Raw genomic sequence first — 25,056 nt, forward strand, 5'->3', positions numbered from 1 at the left:
CACAATTATTGAAGTTACTTCTGACAAATGAGGAACAAAGATATTGGCAGAAAGTGTCATTATGAGGAGATCTGCTGGGCTGCATTTTACATACTCTTTTCAATATGCAATCAGTGATTTAACACTGATTTGGCTGTTCTCCATGTAGAAACATTGGTAGGGCTAAGACTATATGACTAATTCGTTAACAGCCCAATTATGCAAAAATTAGCTCAGATCAATAAACCCACTAGGTTAGAATTTTATACAAGTTAAACAAAAATTAACTTGCTAAAGCTGCATTTATATAGAAGATGCTACTGCCACACTGCTCTAAAATGATTCCAGAAAAACCTGGTTGAGTTGAGTTGAGTTAAGTTGAGTTCAACTTTTTTTGTTGTGTTTTAGCTATAGGAGATGGCACTGTTTTTACTTTCTCTTTTTTGGTGGAAAAATGTTAAGTAATATTATGTGGGAATGGGAAATAGACCAAAGGTACTGCAAAAAATAAACGTATATATATATAAAATTAAACATGAAAAAATAACTTTTTTTAACAGTTTACCAAACAAAGTTTCGACAACCAGCAATACATTTCAAGCCTTTTGGCCACACTTCCCCCACAAAACAAAGTACTGGTTATAATGTTTTTTTGGAATGGTTAAAAAAAAAAAACCCACAATAATGCCTTTACAGTAACTTATTTTAAAATGAGGCCTTTTGGACCAAGAACATCAATATGTATTAAGCAATATTTGTTAGCATCTTTCAAAACTGTTCTACACTGATAAATGTAAATATGCCAACCTTCACTATTAACTTAGAAATTAGTCTTTTACTGGAAAAAGAAACATTTTCACCAGATTAAGAAAATGCAAGTTTCTTGCTCCTTTACTGAAGTGAAAATATTAGTTCAATTTCCTGATAGTATGTTGCAGAAGATTTCAACGGGATAACAATGGCAAGTCGCTGGAATTCATGATGAGACTGGAGTCAAGATTTAGACTATCTGCAGGGAAAAAATAAATACAGATATTATTTTTACCTTAAGAACCAGGAACAAAGGAAATAACAGATAATGTGGAAAAACATGAATAGCACGATATAAGTAATTTAAATATATACATGAGAAAATCCGAAATATTGAGAAACGGTCTCTTACCTTGATCAAAATTTAGCTTTTTAGATGTGGAACTATCACCCAACCCCTCGATATCTACCAGATCGCTGTTGGCATCAGAGTCATTCAGTGCACTCAGAGTGACATCTGAGGGTAAATTATATGAATGCATTAGTTATATTTTACTATATTAAAATGCCTTAAATCAGTTGAAGTGAAAGTAGGATTTTTTCAAGTGTAAAAATGAAATGCAACACTAAGGAATGCTCACCTGCTGTTTTTGATGACTTAATGCTAGATGCACCTGTGGTTGGGCGCTGTAAACCTGCAGTCACCACAACCTGAGATGTTGGCACAGCGATGACTTTCGGTGGGGCAGGGGGAGCCATAGAAACTGGCACCTTTTTCGTACTCTTCTTTGGTGAATCGGTGGTTAAAGGAATTCCACCATCTTCATAAATCTTCCTCTTGACAGTTGTCTTCACTTGTGGCCTTATGTTTAGAAAATGTCTAATTAATTACTGAGAAATTTTTATGGCCTACAAACACAAATATAAAACATTAAAACTTTTTCAGAATCTTCTTTGGCTTTTATTGAATTTCCACAAGGAATGGGAATCTAGAAAATAGCAATCCTCACTAGATTTAAGAAAAATGTTAACTGCAAATTAAAAAGTGCAAATTTCACCTGCATTTGAGGAAGACAATTTGTATAGATAGACTCTAACCCATAGTAAAACAACAAAACGGTGAGAAGGGTGTCTACATTGAGTTTTTGTATGGATAAGTGGACTTCAGTGTATATCCACCTAGCTCTCCCAGTAAACAGCAATAGAAGTTACAAGGCCCATAATATCATTGAAAACAATACTTTATCTTGTCCATGACATCTTGGAGCAATTGCAAACTACAAACTAAGTGGGATAATATTAAAAAGTAGATAAGGAGTGTTGTCAACTTTTGAGGGATCCTTGGGAAATTCAAAAATAAAACAAGCCAAAAGATAGGTCAAATTATTCATGTAAATGTTTTCCATGTACGGGCCATGTCCATTACACAAAGTACACGTTCTCTAAAAAAATAGTAGCAGTACATAAACCAAAAGACTAATGCATTGTGTGTTTAATAAAGGACCTTGCGGTGAATAGAGAGTGTCTCACCCTGCTGGACTAATATCGGCCACTGGATGCAGCTGCATGGTTAACTCTCCCAGTTTTGTGAAAGCAGCTCCAGCTGCAGAAAAGATCTCACCAACCTAAATACGTAAAGCAAGAAATAAATACTGTACCGAATGTTTATGAAAACGTGTATGTTTTCAGAAACGGACATATGGTTGATAGTTAGCATGCTAGCAATTAATAGCTTCATTAACAAACCAAGACAAAAAATAAAATACGGCGAACCAGTTAGCATGGATGTACACTATAAAGACAGACGTTTAATCGTTATTTATATAACGTTACCATATTTATAAACCCATTTACCTTAGTAGAGGCGGAAGTCATTGTTTTGATTTACAACTGAGGACTGCGGTTAAGAAATGTTAGGAGAAAGCTAGCTAACTTGGGTAAGTTAGCAATGACTGGCATAAACTATGATACTTATTCTTCAACTATTTACATTATGAAACAATAATAAAAGCATTTTTAACTATACGGGTAGCATAAGTGCGCCATAAAGATGACACTGTGATTCAATGGTGCTTATTGGTCTAAATTACAGGCTTCGGTTGTTATTGGTCAACAACAGAAAGGCACTCAAGACATTCAAAGCTGCGTTCAAACTGCGCAATTAGATTTCTCTAAACATGTTTTCTTCCGTTTAATTGCGCTCTGTATACATACAACTGATCTATACCTAGTTTTTATATTTATTGGTCCAAAATTATGTCAACGTATTATGGAGGAAGTGATACGGTTGCTGTTGTCTCAGATGAAACCGTTGCTGCTTTTTTACCTATCTTGTTCGTCATTGTGATCATCACCGAGATGACTAACGTTACGCTTAAAACTAATTTATTATTTTGTATGTTGTGCTATAAAGGCCTACAATACATGGGACATCCAGGAATTACATAATTAAATATATACACTATATTTTAATATATGTGTGTAAAGATACAATTACTAAGTTTATTAAAAGGAAGTTTTGTCGGCTCGTACAATGTAGCCTATAATCTTGCGTATGCTGCCCTCTGGTGCACAAAACAATCAACTACTAGAATTCACGTTCAGATGGTCTAAACTTTGAATGAGAGAAGAACCACACAGACAAGCAGCTTTCCTTTAAGTCAATAACTGTTTATTGTGGTTACGTTGGAAAGCTTCTGATATGGTGCCCAAAGAAGGCGGATATGACAAATAACATCATGCGGAGGATTTGCACGATGCTATACATGTTTGGCACTAATTTGACACGACAGGCGATATCTGGATCAAATAAAAAAGAAAGGAAGAAAAAGAACAGTAACAGTGATTTCTATTATTATATAAATGTTGTCAAAGTGCAACAAATGCAGAACACATGCTTGTTTAGCTATGCGCATTGTTCTACATATATTTGGGGTAGAATAATATTAATTTACAATATAATAGCCCATTTATAGATAACATTTTCTCTTTGTGATGAAATTAAGAGGCAGGTTTCCTCAACCAATTTACTTGAGAATTGCCTTAATAAACGACATTAGGAAACTTTTAAAGCCAAGCTAATGCAAATTAGCCAAACAATAACATTAACTGAAGAAAAAATATATAGCATATGGCACACTCTATATTGCTTTGAAGAAACAGCTGATTTATAAACAGTTACAATACTTATGATCATTGCTGTCAATTCATGACCACTGTTTTTATCAGTCAAGCCTGTGACATTACATGACTATCAAAACATTCAAATAAATATATTCCATTTTAAGTGTATTTTGTTATTGCTAACATCAATATCTATATCTGGGCTATTATAATGTTTTTATAGCTATAAATGTGTAATATTATAAACAGACATCAGATCTAATATTGTCAGAGAGGATAACAGTCAATTTTAAAAGCACATAATACAGAGGAGGAGGGGTCTAAGGCATGCACAGGGGGATTTCATGGAGTGGAAGAGAGAGGTGGAAAAGAGCAGCTTTCATTCATACCCTTAAACAAACACACATAATTGCACCATACTTGTATTACATTTTATAGCTAGTACAACATATTATTTTCATTTTAAATGGCATTGTTCAAAGCTAATCTACATTATTCCAGTCATATTCAGAGGTTAAATGCTTAATGTCAACCTATCGTTTTGTGTGCTGGAAGATCTGCTGTCTCATCACAGCACTCAGGCAGATCCAGTCCAGTGTTAACAAAATGCTAGATGAATGGTACTAGACATATTTAGTAAAAACAGACTGACGGGAAGTCAATGAGACGGGCATAGGCTAGCATTCACAAATTCGGCATGTTCACATGTATATGCCAGTGTATATTATGATAGAATGATTGACCATGATACATTCACACAGTAAAATACAAAATAATGTTTGATCCAGATGTACAGGCAAAATTCAATATATACGTATGCAATTCCACACTTTTAATAAATACACAAAATAAATAAAACATTTGCTCTTATTTAAGCTAACTAAAAACTTTTAGTTCTTTTGATACTTGATGCAATCATGCAAATAATTTACTTAAATAAAAAATACACCAATTACTACAATAAATATAGAACATGTCAGGAGTGGATTTAGTAACCCTGTATTCTTCACTTTGCCTGTGTTTTCCTTCATCATCCTCCCACTGCATCAAAAGGGCTGGAGTTAAGATGGCTGACACAGCGGGCTGTCATTTAAAATGAGCACTAAGTAAATTACTCTTCTCCATTATCGTAATGAGAAGCCTTTCCCATCGAGACAGGGAAACAGCAAGGGGGAAAAATGATATTGACCCTTTGGCACACAGACAACATTAGTCTTACTCGCTCCATCCCAGATAAAATACTCAAACATACAATGCCCATATGAAATTTGAACTAAGGAGAGGTGAAATACACAGACATGTATACTGTCCTATGTAGTTGGTATATGGTAAAAACAGACTTTCTCTCTCATACATACACACAAGAGTCATGCTGTGGGCACTAGACTACATGCAATATAAGTAGCAATCGAAATAAAAATAGGTTTTAAATATTAGTACATTAATACACAGACTCGCCCACACAGAAACTGTTCCGTACAGTTAAACAATATACACGAAATTAAATGGCTCCTGATTCCAGCATGAAGTATTAGTATTTTGAGTTGGACCACAGTAAGAAAGCAGAGACAGCAGGATAAAGTAGCACATGAATTACTGAGTCGATGTGGTAGATACATTATGGAGATAAATGTATGGTGAATCAGCCAATATAATTGAAGCCAATAAAAACACAGGATAAAAACAAGAAAATTATTTTAAAAAAGTGGGATCCTGAGGACCAGTGTAAATGAGGGTTTCTAGGTTCCAATGGAACAGACATGCACTCTCACTGTTCAGAGGTAATATAACTATAACATTTTTTTCTGATACATACATTTGATGACCGCAGCACTTGATAATCTCTAATAGCATCTTGAATTCACATCCTCTCTTTATATATATATTCACATAATATAATAGAGTGATAAGTATAATATTCTACACAGGGAGGAACAAAACTGCACTGAAGTGCAACATTCACAAATTCACACTCATGCCTACTCAGAGACTAATCAACGAAAAAGCTTTGGCAACCTTTGCTGTTCTGAAAAGAGACTATTAAGGGTTATGGTCATCGGTTTTCCCTTTCTTTGATCTGCACTTTCTTACATTAACACCAGATTTATCTAGAGATCTGTGCAGCGCTCCTGCTTGCTGTAATGGTCGAACTGGCTCTTCCAGTGCATCATGTAAGAGCTCCAGCGATGGAACTCCACTTTCCACTGTCGCTCAACATCATCAATGTTTTCTGGGTAAGAAATATGGGAATAAATGAGGAAAACAACAGCATGAGCTTTGACAGAAAGGCAAGAGAAAAATGTTGAGGGAATTATGATTTTAAGAATGGCAGAAAAGAGGAACATTTCTGTATAGAGAGCTGTAGAAACTAAGTAATCCATTACTACTTAACTACTCAACAGTAATGCATCAATATAAAGGTCCCGCCCATTTAACAAAGAATTTGGCAACAGCTCCCACAGGAGAATTTATAACTTACAATTCTAAGTTACTATGGACAGGCCTGCACAATCCTCCCTGCCCCCACCCAAGAGCAAGTGTTTAATTGCTTTATATTCTGGTTCACTTCCAGTGTAATAGTTGGCACAGGACATTTGTTTAGATTCTGAGCAAAACAGATACACTAGCACAGACAAGGCATTTCCTTGAGAAACAGTGTATAGTTTATATTATGGCTGTACTTTGTTCAGACTTAAATTTGTTAATAAAAAATGTAAGAGAGAGGACAATTCGATGGAAAAGGTGAACCTAACACATTTTCTTTTGTAAGATGATTAATCTTACCGTTATGTAGACTCCCTCTACTAAACAACAATAAATTCCACTGACCCAGTCCATAAAACACAAACCTGCAGTTTCTCATCTTTAAACTAAACTCTAAGAAAATGACCTATATCTCTATATTATATCTTTAAACATGGAAGATCTACAATGTAATTGCATGACAGAGGAATATACTGCTTGGGTTTGTTACCTGTGATGTTAAGCAGGCGAGGTAGGAAGCCGTTCCACAGAGCACAAACCTGTGTTCTTAGACCCTTGTGCACCTTCAGTGGCTCTGTGTTCAAGCCCACATGCTTTTGCTCAGTAGCTGTAAATTGAGGCCACCGCCTCCGACTGTCCATGGAGCCATCAGTGTTAATGTTGGGATTACTTCATGGAGACAGAAAAAAGAATGTAGGGAGTTAACCTACCAGGCAACAATACAAAACTACACAACTATTAGATAAATCAAACCTTTTCTGAAAAAGAATGAAGACAAATCTTTCATGGGCACCAACTCTTTTGCTATTTTGCCACCTCTTACCCGGTGCGAGCGAAGTTTGCCCAGTATCTCATCATTCGTCGACTGAGTTTCTCTTCCTCTGCTGTGTAATTGAGTCGTTTTTCTAATGGCAGGCCAAACACAAACTCAATCTCATAACCATGGATTACGCCCATCCACTCAGGCCAGGCCAGGTTTGAAGCTTGATGGTCAAACAGGTAAAGGTAAACAGCACCTAAGGACAAAAGGAAGAAGGGGTATAGATTGAGAAAAACTGGTATTGCACAATTTCATATTAAAGATGCACTCTGTTAATGTCCGTGTTGCTCTATCTTCATCCCATCGGTCTTGGATTTTATACTGACATCTGTCAGACTCGGCAAGGTTGCATTAAGTTTATTAACTGTTGATGCTTCACTCCGGTGTGTTTTACACTGTTATTCTTTACCACTATAATGACCTTACCATGTGAGTTGCCACTGTTGTAGCCTGTTGGTCCTGAGTTTCCCCAGCCTAGTGTCCCTGGAGCTGCGGCTCCTGGCTGGGTATGGAGGCCAGTGTGCTGGGCGTAAGTCTTTGCAAAATGCTGCAGAGGACAGATGACATTTTGATCTCCTACAATATCATCCATGGCATCTCGATTCTTTTGGGGGTTGTTCTCATCCATCCAGTCAGTGTACTGAAGGATAACTGCATCCAAGCCAATCTCATTAGCATGGGGAACGCTCATCTTCACGCCTTCAAGGAATTCTTCTCGAGATATCAAACTCTCATTGTCTTTACTGAATCCCGGTGCACCGTAAAGCAAGAAGTAAGATCCCTCATCCTGATTTACACCCAGCATGATCTGAGTGTATTTGAAGTTCCCTGAGCTAATCATGGCATCTGGGGTGTCGGGAAGGAAAACACCATCTATGACAGGGACAAAAGAAAAGCGGAACAAGCTGCTATAGGGGAGCACTTGCCACTCCTGATCAATTAGTTCCTGTGGATGTTTGTTCCTCAGGCAGTCAACCAGCTCAGTATCATTACCCTCGCTGCAGCCAACGAGTTTGCCCAACAAGGTGGCTCTCCGACGGGCCTCATCAAAGCTAACGGTAGCCCAGGGTGTATTAGGAACACCGCTCTGCATTATAACACGTGTGAAGAGCGGGCGGCTGTCTGGTGACAGAACATGCATGCCAACTGATGCTCCTCCAGCACTTTCTCCAAAAATGGTGACCTGTTTTGGGTTACCGCCGAAGAAGTGGATGTTTTCTTGGACCCATTGGAGGGCCATTCTCTGGTCAAGGAGACCCACATTTCCTGGTGCTTCTGATGAGCCATTGAGGGCAAGGAATCCAAAAGCTCCAACACGATAGTTCATAGACACAACCACTACCTTTTCAGAGTATGCCAAGTACCGGCCATCATAGACATCAAGAGAGGAGGAGCCACTATAGAAGCCTCCACCATATATCCAGACCATTACTGTGAGGTTCTGTGGCCTAGGGGTAGGAGGTACCCACACATTAAGGTACAGGCAGTCCTCGCTCATCATTCTATTGGGGTTCCACATCTCGATACCTGGAAAGCCTGGGTAAGAGGTGTCTACGAACTGATAGCAGGCATTTGGGTAGTCTCTAGCCTCGAAGACACCATTCCAGGGCTTTTTGGACTCTGCTTTCTTGAAACGCCTCTTCCCCAGCGGAGGTTCAGCGTACGGGATGCCCAAGAAAGCGATCACATTATTCCGGTCTGGAACAGGCAAGCGTACACCCTGCACACGACCCAGCCTCGTTGCTACTACGAGGTCAGATTCACTCTGTGCGAGACAGCAGTTGAAAAGGAACATGAGGAGCACAGCGGGCAGAAGGAAAATGTCTGAGGTCTTCATGGTGATTTTCTTTTGTTCGCTGGGAAACTACTGTGATCTCACTGTTCTGAGCCAAGGTCAGTATGACCTGTGGATGAAAGACAAAAGTTACAAAACTGAGGCAACAAAACAGATTTGCGATCCATTCAATTTCATCCTATGCATGTGAATGCTGAATACCAGAAACACAAGCTCATTCAAAGAAAGTTTCCCCAAGAATAAATTTCAATAGCTGCAAAATTTTCATAGCAAAAAATACCGGCTTCTTGATAGAATTCAATGTACATTTAAAATGTGCATGCTCAAAGTCTATTGTGACTGAATGAACACTGACAGGGCCAAGCAGGCTAAAACAGTGCGACCAACCAAAAAGGGACTGATCCGTAGATAAATTCAGAGTCTGCTCTAGTTAGGTTTAATGCTCACTGTCTAGGACCCACAAACACACCTGTGAGGTGAATGTTTATGTTTTACATGTTGCCTGGTTGCTATGCTGACTGGATTAGTTTTGGGGTCACAGTTAGGGATAGAAGCACATGAATTTAACTGCAGCTGTGTGAGGGTCTGTTTAAACAAGGCTATTTCTGTTCCCCCAGCCTCCTTTGCCTGTGTGGGGTTCTATTTTTGAGGGTGTTACTTCTCTCTATCAGTCCATCTGCCTCTCTGTCTTTCCAACCCTTTCTCTTTTACAAGCACCCTACACAAAGCATCACTTACTGTAAGTGTTCTCAGCAACCCAACCTTTACACAATTAAAGAGTTTGTTTGCCCAAAAATGACAATTCACTCACCCTGATGTTGTTAACAAGCCTATGACTTTCTTTCTTCTGTGTAACACGGAAAATGTTTGTTTTTTCCCATACAATGAACTTTCATTGTATGGAAAAACATTTGAAACATTCTTACAAATATTTTCTTTTGTGTTCTGCAAAATAATGAAATAGAGGCTTTCAAAAGGCACCATCCATGGATTATTAGGATAAAAGATATCTTAATAAGGAATTGGTGCCAAATGCATTAAACTGGACTGCTCATTACATAAACTCTGGGCTGTTTCAGAGAAACCAATCTTAAAATAACAAGTAAGATAATATTGGAATCAATAGTGAAAAGAGGCTTGGGGGACTGCAACGCAATTCATCAGTCACAGCATCTCAATGGATTTATTAATATCTTAAAAGACAGCTGCATGCCGGAAATGGGGGGCAAGGGTAGCTATAAGTGGGGATCGCGGATAGACGCAGAGGGGCGAGAGGGTGCCGGGACTCAAATTAGATCCTGGAATCCATGTATGAAGTTCACTGGGGGGTTTGCTTTCAGCTTGGGATTACACGTTGTTGTGCACACCATCATGTCATTAAACACACAGCTTTCTTTCTCTGTCTAACTTTCCACAATTCTTTCATATGAGGAAGAATGACAGTCTGTCTTTTTCAATTTAACGGGAAACTTTAATGCTAAGCCATTAGTCATATCTGTTCCTTTCTCATTCTTTGCAAGTGTCACAATCACTGCCAGCCAGCAAACCTTAATCTACCTCAGGTTGAGCTCTGTTGCCATGGAAATTAAGAGCCTGCACTCCTCATTGCATCCTCACTTATTTGTCCAGTCAGTACTTGGTTTCATATTTGTTTCCATAAAGCACAGAATAGAATAAGCGTGATTAGTTCGAATCTCCTTCTTACTAACAGTGGAAGCTAAGATTTTAATCAAATTAATACCACAAGCAAACCTAAATGACGCTCTATTTGTGTTGTCAGTTCGTGGTACCCACAGCGTGACATGACCAATAGGCCAAAACATTTCAAAACTGACAGTTTGATGAGCGGCACTGAGATCGATGGAATTTTCCGTTTCGTGGTCTGTCCATCTAATATTTCATGAGAGAGTGCTCAGCTGTGAACACGTGCCCATGCATACACACTTGTGCTCATGCTGTCCAGAAGCCAACTGCAGACATGCTAATATTACAATTACAACCAGAATATTTTAAGTTTCCAAACAATCCCCCAGTTGATGAGGTAGTGTCCAAGCTACAATAGAATATTAACGTTAATTGCCCTTCTCTGAGGCAGTTTTACGACTATAATTAACTTTTCCCAGCGGAGCACAGCTTCTGAAGTCTAAAAGCTTATCATAACTGCATCAACATCTGAGTCAGAAGTCTCTATGTAATTGAGAGACCAAGTGGGTCATTCTTGTAATGCAGTATATTTTGAGCTATCTAACTTCAATTAATATGCCTGTGTTGTGGGTATCAGACTTTCAGAAATGTGCTCTGTTTAAATCAAGAAAACCATTCAATTATCACTATAAGGTTTTTTTGTTGTTGCAACTGAGCATAGAAAAAAGGTACAGTTAAGACTTTTATCAGGGAGGGATTTGAGTTAGCTTACATGAGGATGTCACCAGTAATTTAATTTAGAACCATTTTAGGAAAATGTCACTGAAACATTTCATCAATATCTGCCTGGAGGATGATGTTATCACAGATTGGCTTTTGAAAGATAAAGGGAAACAACAGAAGACTAACATGATGGAAAGTGATATTGAGGACACATACAGAAAAACAATTAAGAAAAAATATTTCCAAGAAAATTGTTTTGTTTGAAATATTTTAATTAGAAAAAGGAAACATCTGGAATATTTCTTAAACTGCAGTGTACAAGATCAGATGAAAAAATGGTAACACCCACGCAAAAAGAGATAAAATTCCTTGAAATCCATCCCTATGTCCATATAATTGTGATAGGCCTACATCAGTGTTGGGGGTAACGAGTTACAAAGTAACGGATTACAGTAACGGTATTACTTTTTTGGGTAACGAAGTAAAGTAACGCATTACACTAAAAATATCGGTAACTACACTACTTTACTATACTATAGGAACGCGCTTTCCTGCGTTACCCAAGCCGTGTTTGCTTGTGTGTAAAGTTCTGTCTAGTGGTGCGTGCGCACCGTTGCCATAGAGATCGATTTGAGTGACATAGCTGCCGGTGCGAAGGAGAGAGGGAAATGGAGACGGAGACGGAGACAGGGGGTCTCTGCAGCGCGAGTCTCCGCTGACTGCACGCGCACCTCCCCAAACGGACGAGGCGTTTATACTCGACGCGCTCGCCATTGTACTATTCTGTGAAACGACGGGGCGACTCGAGTAATTGTCCTCTTAACCATCAGGAATCAACGGTGAGAAGAAGAAAGGTCCACACGTGACGATGTTTATTTTAGTAGGCTACATCACCACCAATAACACTACCAAAAGAATCGTGTACGTAAAATCCAGTAAACCCTGAGATTATTACTTGTGACATTAGAACAAAATGTGGATATAAAAACATGTATGTAGACTATAGAACTAAATCAACGATCTCTTAAATAGTTTCTAATTTCACTAAACATTTCATTAAGTTTCGTGGACATTTTATAAAACATGGATCTTTCTATTAAAAATGCTTATTATGCTATTGTAGGCTCATTTTGTAAACATAAGCAACTGATTTAGACACGCAAACTGTGTGCCGGTGCGGTCACGGTGAGACGTAGGCTACATGCTCGGGCAGATTCGGCTTCTTGAAGTCGTTCATCCTCGGATTCGGCGCCGCGCGCGCTGTTACAAAAACTCTTCTCAAGTCTTGGAGCACAGCAGGTAACACAAAACAAAATGAACAGGCTTGTTGCAGGGTTCATTGTAGAGGAATGCTTCCCCTGCCGACTATTGAATCGCCAAGAAAAATGCATTTTAAATTAAGATTAAAAATGTAAAAGTGACCTTTATTTTATTATTTTTCATTGACCACTTCATTTTTTATTTTTATTGCCATGAGTCGAATAAAAAGCTTGTTTTGTTCTCAGGAGAAGAGTTTATTCTCATGTTTCCCAAAGCCTGTGTTTTAAAACTTGTGTGTTGACCCCATTTTAAAATGACCGCACCATAGCCTCCTTTATCCTGTTGTTTGTGGATTTTACAGTGAGATATATTTCCTTGTGCAGACAGGGATATTGTTCTTTCATATGGTTTTACATGCCATTTTGTATATATTTATACAATAAACACTATGTAGACAGGCTAAGTGATGATAGGGCTATGATATTTGTCCATAAATTAAGAAACGGGAAAGTAAAGTAATAAGTAGTGAAGTTACTTTTCAAACGCAGTAACTAGTAAAGTAATCTCATTACAATTTACAGAAGTAACTAGTAACTAGTAACTAATTACCTTTTTTGAGTAACTACCCCAACACTGGCCTACATAATTGTGTGTATGGGGGGGAGCAGGCTAACTAATAGGCTATGTGTTATATCTACACATTGGGAGTGCATTACGACATATAATGGGTAAGTTAGGCTACATGGAGATATCAGCATAGCAGTAAAGACCCAAATCATTCAAATAAGTGTCAACAAAAAAACAATTTGGCTACCCGTAATAAACATAATGAACTCATTCATCTAAGCCTGACATAAAAGCTATGAGAGGGAAATCCGACAACATTTTATAATTCCAATCGCCGTGTTTTGCGGTGAACTTCAATAAACAGAAATCACAGACACGCACGTAAACTGAGCCTTACGTACCAGAAGGATTCAAAGCAAACGAGCGATCGGTTGACGCTGTAGTTAAATTGGTTTTAAAAAGGTTACAAGTAGACAGGTGCTGAAGGTAAACAAGACTTGCTATCATGAAACCAGGGTCTCCGAGTGCGCGTGCGCCACTGTATTTCTCTAGCATGTCTAATTTCATCCATTCTTCAGCGCCACAAATATGACCATTAAAGGCACGAGCATCTAATACTCACAATGTTTTTAGGTTTACTTAACGTTACTTGTTTATAATTATATTTCTTCGCAATGCGCACAATTCTAGCAGCATTTTGTCAGGAATTATCAGTATTTAGCGTAGTCTACTGTAGAACAGAAATTAAAGTCAGTGCTTCATAACAATTATGCAATAATCGGGTTGGCCTTCAAAATTACATAAAATAATCAACGCCGTTAAACGTCACTATATTCTTAATTAAAACCCCTAAGACCGATCACTATTAATTACTGTACAACAACAAAAACACACGATATAATATAAACAAAACTGCCTTAATCGTATATAAATGCAACATGAATCGAAATGTAAATATGCCCAGAGTAACTACCCTGACGCTAAATTCTGATCTCATCTACTATATATATTTTATTATTTTTACACAATGTAGCCTGTTGGACTCGTCAACTGAAGAACATATAGTGCCCGAGTAGTTAAAAGCTACAGAAGCCACAAAGATGACTGAATTATTGTAGGCTACCTGGCGATTCCAGTTCACAAGCCGGCTTTGCTTCAGCGCCTCTGCCCTGGGCTCTTCCCCTCCTCTGCTTGTCCTTGAATGAAGAAAGCCAGAATTGTTGCCGTGCCGTAGGGCGATAAGCAAAAGCAGGACAACTGTGCTAGGGGTAGCGTGAAGGGAGTGAATTATAGTGTTGCCTGTCTGATTTTAACGCTGGATCAAGCCTCTGACGGAACTAGGAGAAGAGTCGCACTGCACTGCTGTGTCGGTAGGGGGAGAATCATTATAATAAGCAAAATCGACTAAAAAAAACAAACAAACCATAGAGTTCTCGCGAGACGATCATAGGAGACGATGCATCACTGTTGTTCGCTCTCAACCACCCAGTTCTAAAGTGCCTGTGTGTAGAGTGCGTAGTTTGCACAGGCGTCAGCATTAAGTGCACTTGTCAGGTCCTTCTTGTTTTGTATCGCCGCCGCCGCCGTGTAAATAAACGCACAGTGTGCAATATAAAATAGCCTACATGGGGTATTTTTTATATTTATCACAAAGATTCTTTCTCTAATAATAATACTCCCAAAATAGATTAAAACAGGACTACAACTCTAAAAAATATTTTTAAATCTCAGCATAGGCTATGCTACTGCACGTAACAACGCAGGATTAGTTTGTTTGAATACGACAGAATTGTCTAAATAAGCAGCCTAATGCATAGGCTATCATGGGATTATAACATCATACCATATTGCTATCTTTCCAAAAGATAAGCATGCTACATACGTTTGTCTATTTGATTCTACGTTCATATTTCATCATTCCTTTATTCCTCTTCACTTTCATTGTTAATGACCAGGCCCAAACAGAATCTGCTCCCACAGAACTCAGCAGAAACTAATTTCCACATAATTGAAGTAGTCGAATGTCATGCCCCTCACTTGAATGTTTAAACATTTTGATACAGGAGAGTAATGCTTTTAGATAGAAATAAGAGTGTGGTACTCTCAGTTCAGATGAACACACTTTTTATTTACATCTATTCCACAGATTTAATACGATCAGCACAGAAAAGGCAAAAAAGTCATCCAAAGTAAACCATCTCAGTAGAGCTCAGTACTGCCTGCAACCATCTTTGGGTTACAGTTCTGTGAACATATAGTTAAGTCAATGTCCACCAAGGGATCTGTACTGACATTAGTGTATCCCCTTAACATCGGGACCTGTGTGATGTTAAAGTGTGGGTCACACTGTGACTCACACAGCGCATTCCTGTCATCCATGTAAAATATTTATTATTGTAATAAATGTGTGTTGACTAAATTTTACTATTGAATATGTATGGTAAAAGAGTGGCTATGTCCTATTGCTATCAGTGTACTCTTACCTAGAGAATATTCTAGTCTTTAATTGGAAAATTATAGTGCACCATTTTAAATGCTAATACAGAGTAAATCCATCTTCCTCTTTGTTGGTTCTGCATTCTGTGATTCCTGCCAAATCAGCACCAGCCGTGGCATCCATGTATTTTCAAGCCAAGTAGAGAGTGAAAAAACTGCAGACAGAAAAACGCAGAGAGATGGTGGATAGAAAAAAAACACCTTGTCAGAGCAATCAATAAGGGCAGTTAAAAGCATCTGTTTGCTGAGCTCAACCTATTATCTAATTGCTGGCCTACTGGCGATTGCATGGACACATCAATCTCTCTCTCCCTCTCTCGTTCTGCCCCCAATAATTCTGGCCTCATAATTTACTGCTGTAAATTTCAGCAATTTGAAGACAAAATGCTGATTATGTTTGTAAAGATATTCAAAAACTAGTTACGCCATTAGGAAAGATGACATGTTTAGTCAGAAACAAAAATATTTTTTTATGCACCAATATTTATTTGAGTACATTTAGGCCTATGTGAGACATATGAAAGTCATTAAAGAAATGGATGTACTGAATCAATCCTTAAGCATAATGATAATTATTATACTATACTATATTATACTGATAATTATAACTATAATGACGATGACAGTATGATGGCAGGCATACAAGATCCTTAGTCGTGCTTCCAGTGGATAGAAATCATCACACAGAGTAACACAAAAAGCTGATATGCAGAATTATACCCATCGTGCGTCTGTTTGAAACTGCTCCCCCAGCAGGCCAAAGAGTGGAAACGCAGGTATGCCACTGTAAAAGAGATATATCAGAGAATGTCTAATATGGGGAGAACTCCCACCAAAGCCCGTCTACGGAAAGCCTGGCCACTCCCTATTAAGTCCTATTGTACCGAATTTTGGTTGTAGTTCCACCAGAATTCCACTGGGGGCGATCGTCCGAGTGCAAAATGAATGGGAGTCAATGGGGCTAGACGGCTAAATTTGTCTCTTTTACCCGATTGTCATTGAGAAATCTCAGATTTGAATGTAGGTTCTGCAAGTTCAACATGGGTTATAGGTCGAAAGTTGAATGAACGAGTGCTTATGTCCTTTCGATTTCTTACAGGTTGAGTTGTTGTTGCCCATAACACGCTAGCATTTTGCTAATGGACGCTGATTGGTCAGTGAAGGACTGATTACGACCAGAGACACCGCTTGATGGCATCGTGGCATCCGAAGCGGGACCAATGTTAAGGCCATAGGCGGACTGAACTCTTTATATACAATAGACTGTAAAAAAAGATATTTACCCGTGTCAGATGTGTAGTTGATGCCTCGAGAGAAAAGAAAGTGCAAAAGCATAAACATAATAAATACACAGACGCCCTATTGGCCGCTTTGTGGAAAACGCATTTTCTGTGATTGACCCGATTTTAGCAATAACAAAGATAACTGATGGATCCTTTATCTATGGTAATACGATATGGTACAACTACAATGCAGTGCAAATAGTAAATATAATACAGTGAGTAATAGTAAATAGTTTAGTCAATAAAATAAACAAACAGTATACAGCAAATAAAATAGTAATGAAAAGGCTATATAAAATATAGGCTATATAAAATAAAATGACACAACCCTGTCTATTTTTGTTAAATTTCAGTTTTATTGATCAGTAAGAGACATTATAACAGTATAAGTAGCCTAAAAGGTATAATAAGTTATACAAGACAAGAAATAAAGTAAACCATTCAGACACAGCAGGATACAACGTTAAAATAGCCAAAATATAAAGTTATGAAACTTCACTTTGCCCTCAGCCAAAACGATTTGCCAGGGAACAAATGATACGATTAATAAGACCAAAGATCTCCCGTTAGATATACACAAGACGAATTATACCTCGTTTAACGAGATATATCCAGCTGCAGACCCGCAGCACCACCAGTTTCAGAACCCCAGTGCCAGAACCGGAAGTGAGGGAGGGGCGGAATTATTGACAATGACACAAGCAAGGTTATTTTTGCAAGTATTTAAAAATATTTAAAATTGTTGCATCTTTTAAATAATATTTAGGGTATGTTTATATTACACAGTGAGTCTATAGGAATACCAGACTTACATTTCACTGCTCGTTGTATGAACTATAACTGGTATGTGACAAATAAAGAGCAAGACAGCGCTCGTGTTGTTTTAAGACAGAGTGCGCGCGCGCGGCCAGGGCTCTCTCTCTCTCTGCTCGTTAAGCGCCCGTCATGCGCAGCAGTCATTCTATTCTACATCACTCACCGATCAAAATAGGCTTTGGCGGGACACAAATTTGCTTTGGCGGCCGCCAAAAAGCGGACGATCTGACGGGTTTTAGAAGATTAAATACAACCTGAAACTAAAAAACAGACCCGACCTCTATTTGAGACCGGCCTTTATTGACCCAAACCTGCAGCCACACCAGGCGTGTAGGCTAAAGAGACAATCGGCTATTTGGGACTCGGCTATTATTTGAAGTTTTACGGTACATTTTTATTGTTTCTTTTAAAACAATGCCGAATGTTCAAAGATTTTGGACATTATTTTACATAAAGAAAAATGCATGCTGCACATGTTCTTGTGAAATAAAGTATATTTTATATAAAATTTATTATTTATTATTTTTTTTACCATCATGACCAGGAAGTAACTCTCATAATACAATGAAACGGATAACTATATACAATTATATTACACAAAATCATTGTTTTAAAATGCTTATTGTACTATACCTTAATGTATCATTATAATAAGTATAAAGTATGACGTTTCGTGTGTAATAATGCCGTTTCGTGTCTAAGCAAATTACGCTCCAAAACGTTAGGTGGCGTTACTCGGTTTAGAACGTAAGCTCCGCCCCTCACTTCCGGTCCTGGCGCTGGTGTTAGAACGTAAGCTCCGCCCCTACTTCCGGTTCTGGCGCTGGGGTTCTGAAACTGGTGGTGCTGCGGGTCTGCAGCTGGATACTATTGCGTTTAACCACTACTAGAGACATCAGAGCCAGCGGCACACGTCAGACGCACTAGCCGAGGAAAGGCTGTTCCAGGCGGGGTGCAGAGCGCTGAGACCCGGTGAAAGACTGGTCCTCACAACTCCGAACACGTCAGATCAAACTTTTAAATAGGCGCTATCTTTATAAATAAACCACAGATTTGAGCTTTAAACAACTACATTGTCGACTGAAAAACTATTAAAACTACATTTCGTGACACAATAACAGTAGTATTTTTAAATTTCGCGGCTTCTCTCGTCTGTCTATGCGCGAAAGCACCAGTGAATGAAGGATTGCCGTAAAGCAGGTTCCTGGTCGTACGATGTGTATGACGTCATTGACATTTTAAAAGACTTTTTAAAGCAAATAAGTGACTCTAAAAAATCTAACACCCAGTAATGTGTAATTTTGTTGCATCTTCTTTCGAATACAACATTCAAATTACTAGACAAAAAATTATATCCTGAGAAAAGTGGATTTTTAGGGGTATTGCTCCATAGACCTCCATTCATTCTGCACTCCGCCTGTGAGCGCCCTCATATGGATCTAGAGTGGAACTGCAACCAGTTCAGACCCTGGAAGTTTATTGTGAGTGGGAGTTCTCCCCATATTTGGCCCAATCCCAAATGGCACACTCCGGCCCAATCCCAAATGGCACACTTCATGTGCACTTTCGGTCTTGTGGACTTACAATGGCTGCCGCGTGCGCGTGTCCGTTAAGTCCGTGAGACCGTAGTGTGTCCCATTTGTCATTTTTAGATCTCAGAAGGGTGCTCGCGAGCGCCCCGTGTGGTCGATTTGCGCCCTTGATGCGCACTTTTGCCGAGCCCGTGCTGATGCGGACTCCACAGCAGACTTCTTCCCGACAGTCAAAGCGGCATTACGTTACGAAAGTGCGGACTCAGAGGAAGACCGCGAGTGCTTAGGGTTCCATTTGGGACAGGGCCTTCATGTGCACTTTCGGTCTTGTGGACTTACAATGGCTGCCGCGTGCGCGTGTCCGTTAAGTCCGTGAGACCGCAGTGTGTCCCATTTGTCATTTTTAGATCTTAGAAGGGTGCTCGCGAGCGCCCCCTCTGCGGTCGATTTGCGCCCTTGATGCGCACTTTTGCCGAGCCCGCGCTGATGCGGACTCCACAGCAGACTTCTTCCCGACATTCAAAGCGGCGTTACTTCGCGAAAGTGCGGACTCAGAGGAAGACCGCGAGTGCTTAGGGTTCCATTTGGGACAGGGCATTAGACAGTGGCCCTGTCCCAAATGGCACACTTCATGTGCACTTTCGGTCTTGTGGACTTACAATGGCTGCCGCGTGCGCGTGTCCGTTAAGTCCGTGAGACCGCAGTGTGTCCCATTTGTGATTTTTAGATCTCAGAAGGATGCTCGCGAGCGCCCCCTTTGCGGTCGATTTGCGCCCTTGATGCGCACTTTTGCCGAGCCCACGCTGATGCGGACTCCACAGCAGACTTCTTCCCGACATTCAAAGCGGCGTTACGTCGCGAAAGTGCGGACTCAGAGGAAGACCGCGAGTGCTTAGGGTTCCATTTGGGACAGGGCCATTCTCTGCTCCCACTCACATTAAACTTCCGGGTTCTGAACTGGTTGCAGTTCCACTCTAGGTCCATATGAGGGCGCTCACAGGCGGAGTGCAGAATGAATGGAGGTCTATGGAGCAATACCCCTAAAAATCCACTTTTCTCAGGATATAATTTTTTGTCTAGTAATTTGAATGTTGTATTCGAAAGAAGATGCAACAAAATTACACATTACTGGGTGTTAGATTTTTTAGAGTCACTTATTTGCTTTAAAAAGTCTTTTAAAATGTCAATGACGTCATACACATCGTACGACCAGAAACATGCTTTACGGCAATCCTTCATTCACTGGTGCTTTCGCGCATAGACAGACGAGAGAAGCCGCGAAATTTAAAAATACTACTGTTATTGTGTCACGAAATGTAGTTTTAATAGTTTTTCAGTCGACAATGTAGTTGTTTAAAGCTCAAATCTGTGGTTTATTTATAAAGATAGCGCCTATTTAAAAGTTTGATCTGACGTTTTCGGAGTTGTGAGGACCAGTCTTTCACCGGGTCTCAGCGCTCTGCACCCCGCCTGGAACAGCCTTTCCTCGGCTAGTGCTTCTGACGTTCGACGCCGGCTCTGATGTCTCTCTCTAGTAGTGGTTAAACATGAGATATAATTCGTCTTGTGTATATCTAACGGGCGATCTTTGGTATCATTAATCGTATCATTTGTTCCCTGGCAAATCGTTTTGGCTGAGGGCAAAGTGAAGTTTCATAACTTTATATTTTGGCTATTTTAACGTTGTATCCTGCTGTGTCTGAATGGTTTACTTTATTTATTGTCTTATATAACTTATTATACCTTTTAGGCTACTTATACTGTTATAATGTCTCTTACTGATCAATAAAACTGAAATTTAACAAAAATAGACAGGGTTGTGTCATTTTATTTTATATAGCCTATATTTTTATATAGCCTTTTCATTACTATTTTATTTGCTGTATACTGTTTGTTTATTTTATTGACTAAACTATTTACTATTACTCACTGTATCTTATATTTACTATTTGCACTGCATTGTAGTTGTATCCGTCTATGGTTGTACCATATCGTATATGCCACGATGCCATCAAGCGGTGTCTCTGGTCGTAATCAGTCCTTCACTGACCAATCAGCGTCCATTAGCAAAATGCTAGCGTGTTATGGGCAACAACAACTCAACCTGTAAGAAATCGAAAGGACATAAGCACTCGTTCATTCAACTTTCGACCTATAACCCATGTTGAACTTGCAGAACCTACATTCAAATCTGAGATTTCTCAATGACAATCGGGTAAAAGAGACAAATTTAGCCGTCTAGCCCCATTGACTCCCATTCATTTTGCACTCGGACGATCGCCCCCAGTGGAACTCTGGTGGAACTACAACCAAAATTCGGTACAATAGGACTTAAAAGGGAGTGGCCAGGCTTTCCGTAGACGGGCTTTGGATATATCCAGCTGCAGACCCGCAGGCGATATTTTTTTTCACAGGATGGTAGGGGAAGACTCATGAACATTCATTAGGGAACTCATCCCTGATTGGTCTGATGACCTACCCCTAACCCCGCCCCTAAACCTTCCCGTCACTGGGGGTCTGATGACTTACCCCTAACCCCGCCCCTAAACCTACCCGTCACTGGGGTTAAGACCAATCAGGGATGAGTTCCCTAATGAATATTCATGAGTCTTCCCCTACCATCCTGTGAAAAAAAATATCGCGACCCGCAGCACCACCAGTTTCAGAACCCCAGTGCCAGAACCCCAGCGCCAGAACCGGAAGTGAGGGAGGGGCGGAATTATTTACAATGACACAAGCATGGTTATTTTTGCAAGTATTTAAAAATATTTAAAATTGTTGCACCTTTTAAATAATATTTAGGGTATGTTTTTATTACACAGTGAGTCACTGCTCGTTGTATGAACTATAACTGATATGTGACAAATAAAGAGCAAGTGTTGTTTGAAGACGTGAGAGTGCGCGCGCGCGCGGCCAGGGCTCTCTCTCTCTCTGCTCTGCCCTGTCATGCGCAGCAGTCATTCTATTCTACATCACTCACCGATCAAAATAGGCTTTGGCGGGACACAAATTTGCTTTGGCGGCCGCCAAAAAGCGGACGATCTGACGGGTTTTAGAAGATTTAATACAACCTGAAACTAAAAAACAGACCCGACCTCTATTTGAGACCGGACTTATATTTACCCAGACCTGCAGCCACACCAGGCGTGTAAAAGAGACAATCGTCTATTTGGGACTCGGCTATTATTTGAAGTACGGTAAATTTTTTATGGTTTCTTTTAAAACAATGCCGGATTTTCTCTCTCTTTTTAGATTTTTGACATTATTTTACATAAAGAAAAATGCATGCTGCACATGTTCTTGTGAAATAAAGTATATTTGATATAAGATGACCATAAGTTTCAAGCATTATTTTTCACCATCATGAACAGGAAGTAACTCTCATAATACAATGAAACGGATAACTATATAGAATTATATTACACAAAATCAATGTTTTAAAATGCTTATTGTACTATACCTTAATGTATCATTATAATACGTTAAAGTATGGTTTCGTGTGTAATAATGCTGTCTCGTGTCTAAGCAAATTACGCTCCAACGCGTTAGGTGGCGTTACTCGGTTTAGAACGTAAGCTCACCCCTCACTTCCGGTCCTGGCGCTGGTGTTAGAACGTAAGCTCCGCCCCTTACTTCCGGTTCTGGCGCTGGGGTCATGGCTGGGGTTCTGAAACTGGTGGTGCTGCGGGTCTGCAGCTGGATACTATTGCTGTAAAATGGCAGAGCGGCTTGAATTTTACAGTCAGTTCAGGGTGGCTTGGCTTTACTTACTAATTGTAGTTTGTTACTGATTTTTATTTTATTTTTAGATTTGACATGTAATCCTTGATTTGAAATGATTTCTATAAATCCAGTGGTCACCTCTGGCTGGTGTGTGGAATTCCACAAAACCACTTTACATTTTTGCTCACTTTTTTCACTCTGACCCAATCATATAGGCTATCTCTCAGCAACCTCAGCAATATATAACCTCAGCAAACTGCTCTAGAGCTCCTCCTGGTGGTAAATCCTCTTGGTCTTGGTGAGTTGATGACTCATGAATTTGAAATAAAATATGGCAGGTTGTAACAACAGTAAACTACATAGTTTAGGAATAAGTAGTACATATGTCAAAATAACTCGAAACAGATTGATAGGGGAATATTATAGCCATATATAAAGTTTGAGGCACTTAGCAAATATAATGACAAACAAAATGTGCTCCAACACTCTCTCCCATAACGCTTCAGCTCATTTGATTGTATATTCATAAAAAGCATCAAATATAACAGAGACAAAGTGAGCTGATTTTTAACTATAGTTATACATATATGTGAAAAATCTTGAACAGAATGACCCAGTAAGGATCTTTTTGTGTTCATAAAATGTTCTGTCCTCATAAAACATCAAAGTTAGTGGACACTGGACAGTTGGCAGGTTGAAAGTTCAGTCAATAAAGGTATTTTCATGGTCCAGAGTCCAGAGCTACTTTTATTTCCACAGTCACTGGAGATTTGAACAAACTATATTTTAGCCTTTGATATCATTAAAGAACAATGCCATCATTTGATGACAGGGTTCTGAATAATACACCATAGTTATCTGCAATATGTCAGCTATGGACAGAAGTGATAAAATACTCATTTACGAAGACATTAATCATAAAACAGGCCTACAGTACTGTTATCAACCATGACCAAAAGCACACTTTTTTATGATAAACTTACGTAAAATATTTCTGACAAGCATATGACAAGTTACTAGGTGGTGGCCACACAGGCCATAAAAAATAAACAGAAATGTTGTGCACAGGTGCAGGATACAGGAAACATACTGGTGCAGGACACAATGCCACACCTGTGCACTTTAAACTGAAAAGTGTAACATTCAACTAATTAAATTTTTATCAGTCAAAGATGAAAAATAACATAATTTGGTCACAATGTTTAAATTTAAGTATTCAAGATTTTGTGATATAGCCTATTATTGCTACACTGCAACAAGTGTTTGTAATTTCTACAGAAGAACATGTAAAAAATTCTTAATATGGTAAAAACAAACTGCATGGTTTAACATCACATTATATGTAATTTACTACTGTCAAATTTATTTTTGACATGTATCACTTCATGAAATACACAGTTATAAGTTAACACATATTGACCACTGTCATCTTCTAAAACTTTGTCACCATATTTTTTATGATGAATTACTGGCAAATCACAGCTGATTTTTTTTATTTTTTTTTACCATAAATTAAATGGGATATTTTTACAGTGTATTATTATTATTTTTAATGTTGGCCTGCAGCAATACAATCTTATGCAGATTTATTTAAATGTTCATCTTGAGCTGAAAATGGAGGTTGTCCAGTGACTTAGATATTGTTCTGGAGAATCAGTATTGCATTTCACCAGAACAAAGTAGAGATTACGGTTTTCTCAAGGCATACATGCAAACCTTGATTGTGGATATAAACTAGAGTGTTTGGAACCATGACAGCAAACAAAACAAAGACATCTTCTTCCCATAATTTCCATGTTCCGTTGTGTAATTTAGTCATATGCCAGTCTCATCCCTCTTACAAAAAAGTATTTTTCTGTCTCACTTTTGCTTTTAAAAAAAAAAATTCTCCTGACCATAGATCTCTTCTCAGCACCTTTGATGAATGGCTACGCTATTTTTAATTTTGTCATTTCATATGAATATTTTTAATTTTGTCATTTCATATGAATATCAACATTTGTGAGATTTTTTCAGCTGAAGCAGTTTTGAGGTTAGTTGATCTAATTTTGTGTCTCTGAA

At 38.9% G+C, this 25,056-nt stretch overlaps 2 protein-coding genes across 2 annotated transcripts; both read right to left on the bottom strand.

Annotated features, from left to right (window-relative positions):
* Nucleotides 1-794: 794 nt before the first annotated feature.
* zgc:92664 (uncharacterized protein LOC436695 homolog) lies at nt 795-2,806 on the bottom strand. The gene is made up of 5 exons (XM_056268665.1): nt 2,584-2,806; nt 2,260-2,354; nt 1,371-1,591; nt 1,142-1,246; nt 795-988 (listed from the first exon to the last, which is right to left on the bottom strand). Exons 1-5 carry the CDS (start codon nt 2,602-2,604, stop codon nt 924-926), a joined length of 507 nt encoding a protein of 168 aa, XP_056124640.1. The 5' UTR covers nt 2,605-2,806; the 3' UTR covers nt 795-923.
* A 2,056-nt stretch (nt 2,807-4,862) lies between these two features.
* On the bottom strand, nt 4,863-14,542 carry ache (acetylcholinesterase). The gene is made up of 5 exons (XM_056268650.1): nt 14,269-14,542; nt 7,583-9,060; nt 7,160-7,352; nt 6,827-7,005; nt 4,863-6,082 (listed from the first exon to the last, which is right to left on the bottom strand). The coding sequence occupies exons 2-5, from the start codon at nt 8,991-8,993 to the stop codon at nt 5,961-5,963; spliced, it is 1,905 nt and encodes a 634-aa protein (XP_056124625.1). The 5' UTR covers nt 8,994-9,060; nt 14,269-14,542; the 3' UTR covers nt 4,863-5,960.
* Between the last annotated feature and the right edge of the window lie 10,514 nt (nt 14,543-25,056).

The sequence above is a fragment of the Rhinichthys klamathensis genome, unplaced genomic scaffold (genome assembly GCF_029890125.1).
Source record: "Rhinichthys klamathensis goyatoka isolate OS25496 unplaced genomic scaffold, OSU_Roscu_1.1 h1tg000275l_1, whole genome shotgun sequence".
In the NCBI taxonomy this organism is placed as follows: Eukaryota; Metazoa; Chordata; class Actinopteri; order Cypriniformes; family Leuciscidae; genus Rhinichthys; species Rhinichthys klamathensis.